At 46.3% G+C, this 12,697-nt stretch overlaps 1 protein-coding gene and 1 pseudogene across 5 annotated transcripts in view; one reads left to right on the top strand and one right to left on the bottom strand.

Annotated features, from left to right (window-relative positions):
- Positions 1-12,697, top strand: part of Rassf2 (Ras association domain family member 2) — a 45,634-nt gene that overhangs the window by 12,173 nt on the left and 20,764 nt on the right. For all 5 annotated transcript variants that reach the window (XM_047540863.1, XM_047540859.1, XM_047540860.1 and 2 more), the window contains exon 3: positions 10,355-10,445. In XM_047540863.1, the coding sequence (XP_047396819.1) occupies positions 10,387-10,445 (59 nt within the window). In that variant the 5' untranslated portion in view covers positions 10,355-10,386. The remainder of the gene's footprint in view (positions 1-10,354; positions 10,446-12,697) is intronic.
- LOC124977362 (60S ribosomal protein L7a-like) lies at positions 5,293-7,419 on the bottom strand (annotated as a pseudogene).

Genomic DNA, 12,697 nt, shown 5'->3' with positions numbered 1-12,697 from the left:
TCAGAAATTGCAGGTTGGGGGTGGCAGGTCTTTGGACTTTAGCAAGGCCTCCAGATTCTGATACACGCTTAGAGGCAGACCCTCCAGACTACAGCTGGGTCAGCTGATTTGGTGAAATCACCTTCCCTTCACCCGCAAGGGGAGCTATAGTATGTAGGGATTCTGCTTTGCAGCTGTGCCTTCTTGGGTTTGAATCTCAGCTCTGCCCCTTGCTGGTTGTATCTTTGGGTAAGTTATGTAGCTTCTTTGTGCCTTGATTGCTTTACCTGCAAAATGGGATAATAAAGTTTCTTTTCTTTTTTTCTTTTTTTGGTGGTGCTAGGGATTGAACCCAGAGACTCATGCATGTTAGATAAGTGCTCTACCAGTGAGCTATACCTTGAGCTCTAAATTTCTTCCTTAATGGAGTTGTTGTGGGGATTAAATGAATTGAAGCAGATAAATAGAGAGCCCATATAGTAAGCTCTGTGCATGGTAATTGGTCTACTTATTCACATTTGTTGTCTTATCATAGTACGAAAGGATCCCTGGTTGTTGTTTTCCCCATTTGTGGGGAAACAGATATTGAGGACTCCCTGCAACTGATCTGCTAGAGCTTTTGGTCTGAGCCCTTTCCCTCTGGCTTCCTTTATGCTGCTCCCCCTAGGCAGGGCAAAGTAATTTCTTCTGTAATGCTTAAAATTTGGGGCATGGGAGGGAGTCAAAAGTAAAGCTTTGCAAGTGAAGTACATTCTTCCAGGACACATGACTTCCGTGCCCCTCCATACAAGTGTTTGGTGCTAGATCCCTTCCTGAGCAGGGTGCCTGGGAGAGCCATGTGGTGGGCTGTCAGTGGGTCCCTGGGAATCTGAAGAGGGGCCAGGGAAGGAGATGTTAGAGTTCATTTGGGGAAGGATCTTGGGATGAGCAGATTCCAGAGAGGATGCAACCTGGCCAGGAAGTGGGTCTTCATTGACTGCTGCATGCAGGTGGAAAAAGAGCACCTCTTTTCCTTCAGAGTCAACCGGAATTTTGCCCAAGCCCTTGGTAGACTCAAGTTGGTGAACCTCTGTGTAGAATCTCTTGTCATCTCCAGATCTTGGCAGGAACCCAGCCCACAACTCAAGTCTCCTTCCTCGTGTAGTGCAATGAGGCCGGGGTTTCCTGTTTGCCATTGGCACTTCTTCCTGCCCTGATATGAGGGCAGTGCAGAGGGCCCCACATTATCTCCTCTGTCACTACTTGGTTACAAAGCAGATTCCCTCAGGAGAACAAAGCAAGTCAGTTTTTAACACCATAGTTATGAAGCACTGTGTCAGATAACTCTGTTGTCCAACCCAGGAGATGCAGATTGTCCTCAGAGGGAGGGGCAGGGCTCAGATAAGAGGTAGGGACAGGTCCCAAAAGGGGAAGCTGCAGACCTCCAGCAAGCATTTCCTTTGCATCAGGTCTAGAGCCCAGGCTGACTTCCTGGCTTCTATGACATGGTACCCTGGTTTGCGAGAAGGAGCCCTTTGTATCAGCTCTGTGCCTGCATATACCAACCCTTTGGGATACTCTACAATGTCTCTTTGGAAATATTAATAACAGGAAGGAGGTGCTAAATACCCAATTCAGGTTGCTTTTAGGAATTTCCATTCCTTCCTTCCTTCAAAGGATTTTCTCTCACTGATCTGGAGGGTCTGCCACCCTGGGAACTCCCCACAGGAAGCTCCCCTCCTGGAGTCTGTTTCTCTCCCCTTGCAGGTGTTTTTCTTGGAGACTGGGGCTGCCTGCATCCTATAGATTGACTTCTGCCCTACTGCCCTTCCCATGCCTCACTGGGAGCAGAGGTACGGGCGGGGTGAGACCTGGCTCCTGCCATACAACCGGGAAGACAGTTTAGGAAACAAAACAACAGAAACAGCCACCAAAGGGTATTCTTCATCCATGCCACCCTGGACTTTCCAGGGGCTGTGCCTTTCTGTTCTGCATTTGCCCACCACCCCCACCTTCTTTTTTCCCCTGGGACTTTTTAGGCAACAATTAAGAGGAAAGGCACTTACTCTCAAGGCTGGAACAGAAACCACAAGGAGCTAGCATCTGGGCTCCCTGGCTGCAGGGAGGGAGGGCAGCCGAATTTGGAGACACGAAGGGCTAAGAACAGATTTTGTTGTCTTTGGAGAGAGCTCTGGATGCTGTTCCCACCTCTTGAGAACTTGGCATTTGCTCTCCTCAGAGGAAGCTGAGCCTGTGAATTTCCGGGCCTTGGACAGCCCCTCATTTATTTTCTGGGAGGCTGGAAACACCTGTGAGTGGGGTCTGTGAAAAAGAGGCAGGGAGGCCCCTCAGAGTGCGGTGACAGGGCCTTGACTGGCACAGAGCTGGGGTGAGTTTATCCCCATCCCTGCAGGCTGGCCTTGCACAGCACCAGGACAATCCTGAGTGGGCAGGTGCTTCTTCCCAGCCAGGATGTGCTTCAGTACAAACTCAGGGCTGCTGTGCTGGGCACTGTGATACCCACCTGGGTTCCCTTCATCAACTGCGTTTTGGGAGCATTGGCTCCTGACAAGCCTTAGCTACCCCCTTTACCCTGAGATGGGCTCTTGCAGGGAAATGCCTGGGAGTCACCCCCTCTCCCTGAGTGGAATTCGACTGGCCCAGGGGTATAAGGCCTGTCCCGCCTGCTTCTAGCTCGACAGCTCCTGCTCATTGCACCCCAGCGCGCCCTTGGGAGCAGGCTGAGTCTGGCTGCCTCCAGCAGAACCGTGCATCCCTAGCTCATTGCCCGCCTGCCCAGGCTCCCTCACTCCCTTACAGGTCCTCCTCCTGCTCTGCTCCTCGGGATTCCTGACCAGAACCGCAGGGTCCCTTCCCAGGGCTGCTGCTGACCCCATCCCTTTCCTTTAGTGTGGGCAGGAGAGAGGCACAGACTGGGAGCTGTGGGCCCAGAGGGCCCAGAGGGAGGAAGGTCCAGGCTCAGGAGCGGGAACACCAGACAGGATTTCTGAGTGGTACTGTAAGGAGGGGCAGCCTGAGGGCTGAGCACTTGTCCCCACACACACTGCCCTGGGGACAATAGGAACAGTTCAGAGGGGGAGGTAAGTTTGAATCAGGGTCTAGGGAACATGTGAGTTCGCTTAGGTCTCAAGAAGGAACATGAGTAGGCCTGCAGGGCCTGGGAAGCAGGCCCAGAAAGTTCTGCATGACATGTGTCGCATTAATGGCCAAGGAACCTTTCCTTTGTGAGGATATTCTCTTGGGTCTTTGGGAAGGTCATGCCCTTGAGTTGTCTTAGAAACAGGCAGGCAATCACGATGAGTCTCAACATGTCAGCTAGATCCCATTGACAAGCTAGATGGCCTCACCTAGGCAGTTAATGGAGCTGAGGAGAATCTAGAATATTCTGCCAAAGCAGGAAGCTAATGCTAGAAGGGAAAAATGGTCCCAACAGGAGCTCAGTATGACTAGGAGGCTCATTGCTAACTAGGCAAGTCCTGCAATAGTCACATCTAAAGTTTTTGCAGATGTGCTTTGTAGTTAGTAAACATTCAGTATGTACCTTATTTTCTAAAGTGATTTTTCTATAAAGCAGTACTGATTCTTCTTTTTGCCCCCATTGGTGGTACTGGGGATTGAACTTAGAGCCTCCTGCCTGCTAGGAAAGCCCTCTACCACTGAGCTACCTCCCAGCCCTTTTTATTTTTTATTTTGAGATAGGGTCTTCCCAAGTTGTCCAGGCTGGCCTCAAACTTGTAATCTTCCTGCCTTGACCTCCCAAACTGCTGGGATTATAGGCATGTGCTCAGCTGATATAGATTTCTTGAGGGGTAAGTAACTCTGTTCACAGAGGGAGTTCAGTAGATTTAAGTGTTTTAGATTTCCAAAGAGCAGCTCCACTTAATAATTATTTATGTAAAATCTGCTCTTTCCCCTTCCCTTTTAAAAGACGTGGTGAGTGTCAGTCTGTATTCCCAAAGCATTGTGGGAAGTGATGCTTGTAAATGATTCTTACAAGGCATTTTGGAGCACAGGAGGACTCTGGAAATTTCTAGATAATAACAGGGAAGACAGAAGAGTTGCAATCAGCTGGCTGAGTGAATCCCTCTCTCCAAGGCCACTGATGTTGGCAGGCACCTTCGGAGGAAGTCTCCAATTGAATCCACATTCCAACCCCATAAACTGTCTTCCTCTGACCCTTCCTTATGTGAGGAACAATACTCTGAGACCTAACTATAAACTTCCGGCCCTTTGTTAACTGCTGCTGCTGTGTTGCCCCAAAGCATGCATGTGTAACTTTAGCTTGGTTTTTGCAGCTGACTGGGGTAGTCAGGGATTTGGGATCAGGATTGGAAAGTTCGTGAAGAGAGATGTAGATGTTTCTGAGGCAGACAAAGGAGGGGTGGTGTCCTAGAATCACTTACCTGGAATTTCAGTACAACGACATGGTAGACTATGTAAATATTTTCCTAGTACTCCTTCCCTGAGAAATAGAAAAAGTTGGGAGAAGTCAGATCCAAGACAACATAAGGGACAACATGAGCCTATAGGTTGCATTTATTGCTATTGCTATGACCTTGATGAGATCACCCAAGAGGTAGAAAGTGACTGAGTCCTGATGAGTTTGCATATTTGGGGCCATCAGACTACGTGATTTTTATCAATCTGGTAAGTAAAAAATGGTCATGAGGGTCATGGTCATGAGTTCTCTTCATAGGTTTATTATTAAGTTGAATTTATTTTTCTATGAATTATGTCCTTTGGGCCCCCCTTTTTCAAAATGAGTGTAAGACATTTTTCTTATTGATTTATTAAAGCCCTTCATATATTAAAAACATTAACCCTTTGTTTTGTGTATTGTAAATAGTTTCCCCAATTTGACATATGCCATTTGACTTTGAATAGGGTAAATCTTTTTTTTTTCCAAAAAAGTTAACATTTTTACAGGTTAGCATCTCTAAAAAAAAAAAAAAAAATGTCTTCTGTATTTTGAGTTTTGAATAGAAAGGTTTTTCCCTTCTGAAGTTTCTTCAGTTATTTATTTATTTACTCATTTATTGGTACTAGGGATAGAACTCAGGGGAACTTTACCGCTGTACTACATTCCCAGGCCTTTTTGTTTTTTATTTTGAGGCAGAGTCTCCCTAAAATGTTAATGGTACACTAAATTTCTGAGGCTGGCCTCAAACTCACAATCCTCCTGCCTTAGCCTCCTGAGTCACTGGGATTATAGGTGTGTGCCACCAAACCCAGCACCAGCATTTTATTTGATTTTATTTTTCTGGATGAAGGACAATGCTTATTATTATGTTCAGAAAACGCAACAGTGTACATTTATCCCAGTTCAGTGACAAGTTCTTTAGCCTTGGCCTTTTCCAACTTGGCAATGCGGGCCACAGATTTTGGACCCAAGGACAGTGCCTCCCCAGTCAAGTCGGATCTCATCATATCTGTCATGGTAGTTGGTTCTGATAGGTTTCATCAGCTTTGCCAGAGCACCTTTGTCTTCCAAGTTAATCTGGGTGAAGCCCACAGTGGGGCATGTCTTCCAGCGAGCCAGACATCCCAGTCTGGCCTTCCCCTTGACGGTGCGACTCCCATCTTGCCCCACAGGGCCGGCAGGAAGACAGCCAGCTCAATGGGATCCACGTCATGTGCAGTTACCACCAGCTGAGCCCCCTCATTCTCCACCAAGGTGGTGACAGCATTGACCCCTGCTCCTGGGAGCAGCCCTCTCTTAGTGGGGATCTCCCTTTTGCCAGCAGCTTTCCTCTCTACCGGGGCCAATAGCCTCTGCTGCTTCTCCTGCTTAGTCTCTGGTCTGTACTTGGGGGCTGGCTTAAGCAGCTGGTGAACTGGCTAATCACAGGAGGCACTTCCAGCTGCTTACAGAGTATAGCCCTTTGCTGCTGTAGCTGGATGTAGTGGGGGCATCTTACAAAGCGGGTGGGGTCCCTGGTGGGGCTGGATGTCCTGTCCAATGCTGAAGTCCTTAGGCCTTTTCTTGAACAGGGTGTTCACCTTCTTAGCTTCCTACCTCTTGATGACAGCAGGGACCTGGGCCACCTTCTTCCCCTTGACCTTCTTTCCTTTCAGTATCTTGAACAGCTGGAGGAGACAGCAGCATTTTATTGTTTAATGCTTAAATTTTTTATTCGTCTGTGATTTCTTTTGGTGAATGGAGTAAGATAGGGATTTAGCTTCCTTATTGTTGCCTTTCCAGAGTCAGCTAATTCTCTAGTGACTTTTTTGTTGTTGTTAATCTATCTTTTCCCATTATTTAGAAATTCTGCTCACATTCTATGTTCTCAGATATATTTGGGTCTCGGGTCTATTTCTGTATGTTACACTGTTTCATTGATCTGCCTATTGTTTCTCTAGTTCCAAATAGATTTAATAACTATAGAGAAGACTTAAATTCTCTAATTGGTATTCTCAGTAGATTTAAGAGGACATGGAATCAAAAGGGAATCGTCTTAAGAGCTAGACAGATTGCTTTCAGATGCAAAACAGAATTACCAAATTATAGGTTATATGGGAGGCAGTGAACAAAGAGAGGTCTGCAGAAAATTCAACCAATGAATTAGAAGATTCGCTGAAGAATTTTGAGGAAAATAAGGAACAGAGATTAAGAGCACAAATGATATAAGACTTGAAAGATAGCTGCAGAAATGGATGGATAGATGAAGACAGACTCCAGTGTTCATGGGGAGAAGGGTCCCAGGCATTACCCATCTGATTCCCACGCCAGTTTGTAGAGTGGCTCTAACTGAGGTTCCTCATGACCTCTGGTTTAGTCACCTATCTCGTTGCTGTGACTAAATGATCTGACCAGCACAATTATAAAGGATGAAAGGTTTATTTGAGGGCTCACTGTTTCAGGGGTCCTAGTCCTTAGAAGGCCAGCTCTATTCCTCAGGGCTCCAGGTAAGGCTGAACATCATGGCAGAAGAGCGTGGCAGAGGGAAGCAGCTCACATCATCAGGAAGCAGAGAGAGACTCCATTCTCCAGACACAAATCATATACCCGCAAACCACACCCCAATCCCAATCTCCTCCAGCCACACCCTACTACTTCAGTTAATCCCATGGGGGTTAATTCACTCATTGGGTTAAAACCCTCTCACGACCCAATCATTTCTCCTCTGAACCTTCCTGCATTGTCTCACCTGTGCACTTTTGGGGACACCTCACATCCAAACCATAACAACCTCCATGTGCTTTAGATCTGGCTCCAGGTTTCCCTTCCTGGGCTCCCACCACCAGCTTCTGGCTCTGCTCACCGTGGCCATCACCCCAAGGCACCCTGTTCTCTGGGCTTCCAGAATACGGTACTCTTGTCCCCCGCCACACCCAGGGACTCTTCTTCCTCCCCCACCCTGACTGGCTGGGTTCCTCAGGCACTGCCTTAGCCCCTTCTCATTCTCTCCCTGGTGACCTCACCTGCTCTTCCGGCCTCATGCTGCACACACCACCCCCTCCTGCACAACTCAGGGGGGCCTGATCCTCCTGCTTGGGCACATCCACTCTCACTTTGGCAGGTGCCATCTCATCCAAGACTTCTTAGTTTGGAGGTCACTTCCTCCACAAAGCCTCCAGCTCCTCACCAAAACCCATATAGGTGCCCTTCCGCCACCATAGGCCTGCCTTCCCTTGGAAGAAGGGGCTCCCTTTGTCCCCCTCCTACTAGACTGTACCCCAAGGGCAGGGCAGGGCCCATCTGCCTTTGAACACTGTGGAGCCCTCCAGGAGTACACTGTTTGGCATGGCTGGGCACACAATAAATGTTTGTTGAAAGTGAAAATTTACACATGCAGATAAAGAGTACTCACTAGTTATGGGTAATTGTCACTTAAAAAAAAAAAAAAAGAAAAGCTTGCTCACTTTCCTTTTTCCCTTTTTGTGTGGTATATATTCACTCTGGGTTTTATGATCAGATTATTTTTCCTGGAAATTTTTTTCTGGAAAAAAATTTGCCAGGGCCAGGTACTGGGGACTGAACCCAGGGGCACTTAACCACTGAGCTACATACACTCCCAGCCCCTTTATTTTTTATTTTGAGACAGGGTCTTGCTGAGTTGCTTAGGGCCTTGCTAAATTGCTGAGGCTGGCCTCGAACTTGTGATCCTCCTGTCTCAGCCTTCCTAGTTGCTGGGATTACAGGATGCGCTGCCACACCCAGCCCTTTCTGGAAAAAAAAATTTTTTTAAAAACATATTTAAAATTTAGAGAAAGCAGCATGTCTCTAGGGTATGACTTTTGGTTATGGGTGGACTTTGAGTTTTCTGAGTGGAACTCAGTCTTCCGCTTCCTCCCCTGCCTCTCACTCTTTCCTTAGGAGGCCTTTACATTAGTTTCCCATAGTTGCCATAACAAATTATCAAAACTCAGTGGTTTAAAATAACACTGTTAAGATTTATTATCTTAACAGTGGTGTGGGTCAGAGGTCTGTCATAGTTCTCATGGGACTAAAATCAAGGTGTCAGCAGGTTCCATCTGTTTCCATAAACAAAAGTTGAGCTCGGTTTAATGAAATGCTTGCTGAAGTATTTAAGGGAAAATGATTGATGTCTGTAATCTACTTTGAAATGAATGACAAATAACATGAACTTATAACTGAATTAAGGGATGTACAGATGAATAGATACAGTAAGTTTAGTAGAAGATTAGGGATACAATAGGCTTGGCTTTCATGGCCATGTTTCTTCATCTTTATGTTTGCAAACTCTTTCTTTCTTTCATTTTTTTTTTTTCTTTCTGGGTACTGGGCATTGAACCCTGGTGTACTCCTGAGCTACAACCCCAGCCCTTTCACTTTTTTGAGATAGGATCTCACTAAGTTGCTGAGACTAGCCTCAAGTTTGCAATCCTCCTGCCTCAGCCTCCTGAGTTGTTGGGGTGACAGGTGTGTTCCACCACACCACCTTGAAAATTCACTTAATAAAATGTTTGAAAAAAAAATTGCTAGTACCCAGAAAAAGCAAGCCTTTCTGTCATTTCTGTGCATCCATATAAATGCCAGTGGTTCTCACTAGGGGGTGATTTTGCACCTAGGAGACACTTAGTAATGTCTAGAGACATTTTTGATTACTATGACTGGGGTGATCTAGTGATTACAGGTCAGGGTGCTGCTAACCAGCCTCCAAAACCCAGGACAGCCCCCAAGAACAAGAATGATCTAGCCCCAGGTGTTAATAGTGCGAAGAATACCTGATGAATACATACATATTGAAATGTATGTATTTATACATATAAACATGTATATATCTATGCTTTTTCTTTTTGGTACTGGGAATTGAACCCAGGGGCACTTTGCCACTGAGCTACACCTCCAACCCTTTTAATTTTTAATTTTGAGTCAGGGTCTTTCTAAGTTGCTTAGAGCGTCCCTAAGTTGCTGAGGCTGGCCTTGATCTTGTGATCCTCCTGTCTCAGCCTCCCGAGTTGCTGGGGTTACAGGGATGTGCCACCAAGTTGAGCTGTTTATGCATATTTTATATTTACATGTATTTAAAACAACTCAGACTCATAGCCTCAAACCCGTGTTTTCATAATGTATTGCTGTTTTCCCAGGTAATGAAATTGCCCACGTTTTAATGGCAATCATAGATCATATGCTGTGGGTTTTTGTGTCCAGCTCCATTTGGGCATTTTAGGTGGTTTCCCTATCCTCAGTGTATTAGTCAGTTTTCCCTCACAAAATAACAGATAAGCAGCTTAAAAGGAGGAACCTTTTATTGTGGTTGGTGGTTTCAGTCCGGGTTTGCTTGACCCCTTCACTTTGGGCCTGTGGTGAGGCAGCACATCACGGCAGGGAGCATATGGTGGAGCAAAGCTGTTCACCTCATGGTGGACGGGAAGCAGGGAGCGAGAGGGAGAGGCTGTGCTCCCAATGTCCCCTTAATGGCACGCCCGTGACCACACTTCTTTCCCTGAGGTCCTACCTCCTACAGGTTACACTACCTCTCAATAATGCCATAGGCTGGTGGCCAAGCTTTCAACACATGGCATTTGGGGCACATTTAAGATCCAAAACACAACGCTCCATATGCCTCAGGAGACTCTGGGCTGTCCCTGTCTGATGGGTCTCTGTGCTGTGTTGTGAAGGTTCCTTCAGGGGCAAGGCTTGTTGGTCATCCTTGGGACCAACTTGGGTACAGCATTCTTTGTGGCTGGGGCATTTGTTCTTGGACTATCCAAAAGTTGTCATCTTTCCTGAGGGTGTTTCAGAGTGGCCTCTCATCAGTCCTGGGTCAGCACTGGACACCCCAGGCTGTGGATCTGGAGGAAGGCCTGATTTAAGGTTCTCCTCCCCTTGCCAACTGCTGCCTGAGTTCTGCTTAATTCCCAAGGGCACAAGCCAGCTTCAACCTCTGTCTTCTCCTTTCCATTACAGGCCTGCCCTTCGGATGAAAAGAGAAAGGAAGAATGGACTATAATCACCAAACTTCCCTTGTCCCATGTGGACAAGATAAATACATTTCCAAGTAAGGTTTTGTGCTATGTTGTGTGCCCAGTGGACACTACTGTGTGGGGACATTGTGGGTGGATAGAGGCCACTGGTAGAAGGGCTAAACCTCTGTGCATCAGAGAGCCAGGACTCTGGTGTGTGAAAAGGAGCCAAGCAGCTGAACTTGGACTTGTGAGGACAATGACAAATCTGCAGTTAAAGATAAAAAATATATATATACCCCCAAGCCTAGCCTGCAAGGGAAGTAAAGGGGGAGCAAGACACAGCATCTTTTGGGGACTCAAAGGAGGTGGTATCTTGGAAGTCTTCCAGGAGGATACGTTGGATGGTGGCTGCTTGTGTGACCTGTTTGTGTTTGCCTCAAATTCATATGTTGAATCTTAACCCCAAATCGATGGTTTGGAGGGGCGAGGCCTTCAGAAGGTGAATAGATCATGAGGGTGGAGACCTCATGAATGGAATTAGTTCCCTTAGAGAAAAGGCCTGAGGGAGCTTGTTTGTCCTTCGACCTTGTGAGGACACAGGAAGAAGGTGCTATCTGTGAAGGGCAGGCCCTCACCAGACTCTGAATCTGCTGGTGCCTTGATGTGGGACTTTCTGTCCTCTAGAACTATGAAACGTGAACTCCTGTTGTTTATAAGCCACCGAGTCTCTGGTATTTTCTTATAGCAGCCCCAACACACTAGACACTACTCACTGTCTTGTCTGTGATGTTGCCTGGGGGAGTCCTGCCTAGGGCTGTATGTCACTTAGTTGCTGTGTCTGGCTAAAATTAGCACAGGTGCCCTCTGAGTAGAATGGATGGGTTCATTGTTTTCTATGTACTATAGTCTGTTGCACTCAGATTTTTTCTCCCTTTCTTTTCTTTCTTTCTTTTTTTGCTAATATGACAAGGGTTAAGCCAAAAGTGGCTTTTTTCCATGAAAAATTTGAGGATATATTTTTCTGCCCAGCTTGGGAATTTTACATATGGAATGTTCTTCATCTTAAATAAGCATTGAGTTTATCTAAGACTAAATTGTTTTAGACACACTTGGCCATACACAGATGCCTGTTGCGTGAGATCCAGAACATTCTTATTTCTTTATTGAAGAATTTCTCCAGGGACTTTTCCTGACCTGGTTTCAGATCTGTGTGTTCAAAAGTACCAAATATTTTGTTTTAAGTGATTTGGAATTATATTTTTCACCAATTCATTCCAGCTTGCTTAGAATTACTCCCTTATCTAGGTTTAATTTGTCAGAAATCTTTTTGGAACTTCCAGTGAATTTTAACTTGTGCTATGATCCAAAAATCTGTTCATTGGATGACTGTGTTTAGAGAGACTGGATTCTGTCACCTCTTGCCTGAGAATAGGCAAAAACACATGGCAGGGCTTCCTCAACTTCCCCACCCTCATCCCTCATGGAGGGCAGTAACAAGCACTTTTTAGATAATCAGAAATAGAATGTTGCTGGGTGTGGTGGTGCCGGCCTGTAATCCCAGTGACTTGGGTGGCTGAGTCAGGAGGATTGCAAATTCACAAATTCAAGATCAACCTCAGCAATTTAGTAAGACCTTGTCTCAAGAAAAAAAAAAAAAAAAAAGAACTGGGGGTGCAGATCAGTGGTAGAACCCATTTCAAGCCTTTATTTATTGATTTTTTTGGTACTGGGGATTGAATCCAGGGATGCTCAATCACTGAGCTACATCAGCAGCCCCAGGCACACATGATTGTGCCTGGCCCATTTTGAATTTTATACCAATGGAATTGGGGGTAATGTTCTCTTTTGGGTTTGGCTTCTTTCATGATGAGATCTGTTCATGTATGTGGCTCATTCATCTCTATTATTGTGTGATACTGCATTGTGTGACAGTGACTCCCTCTGCTCATCCACTCTCTGGTTCATGGGAGTTTGTAAGTTTTTAAACCCACAGTGAGGTCATGTCAATCACACCTGAGGTGGTCTGTCCCGGACCTGTCCCTGTTAACCTTCTGAAAAGCCTCAGAGTTTCTGAGTCTTGCAAAAGCCTGTGGAGAACTCTCCTGGCCTCCTTCACAGTGTGCACGAAGGAGGGGAGCTGTGGAGAGGCAGAGGAAACCCTGTCTGTGGGCTTTGAAGGGCCTGTGACCTTGTAGAAGGGTGTTTCTCTCCATGAATCTGTGACATACCTGCCCACTCATTTGGCTTGGGTTTCAGGGGAGTGTTGTCAGGGACGTTGGTCGGGGCAGTTCAGGCCTGTCGTGGGCTCTAGAGTTGCTTCTCACATTCAGTCAGGTCTGGAGTG

Source organism: Sciurus carolinensis, chromosome 2 (genome assembly GCF_902686445.1).
Source record: "Sciurus carolinensis chromosome 2, mSciCar1.2, whole genome shotgun sequence".
NCBI lineage: Eukaryota > Metazoa > Chordata > Mammalia > Rodentia > Sciuridae > Sciurus > Sciurus carolinensis.
Note: the sequence above shows the minus strand (reverse complement) of the source record. Positions and strands in the feature narration are given on the sequence as shown.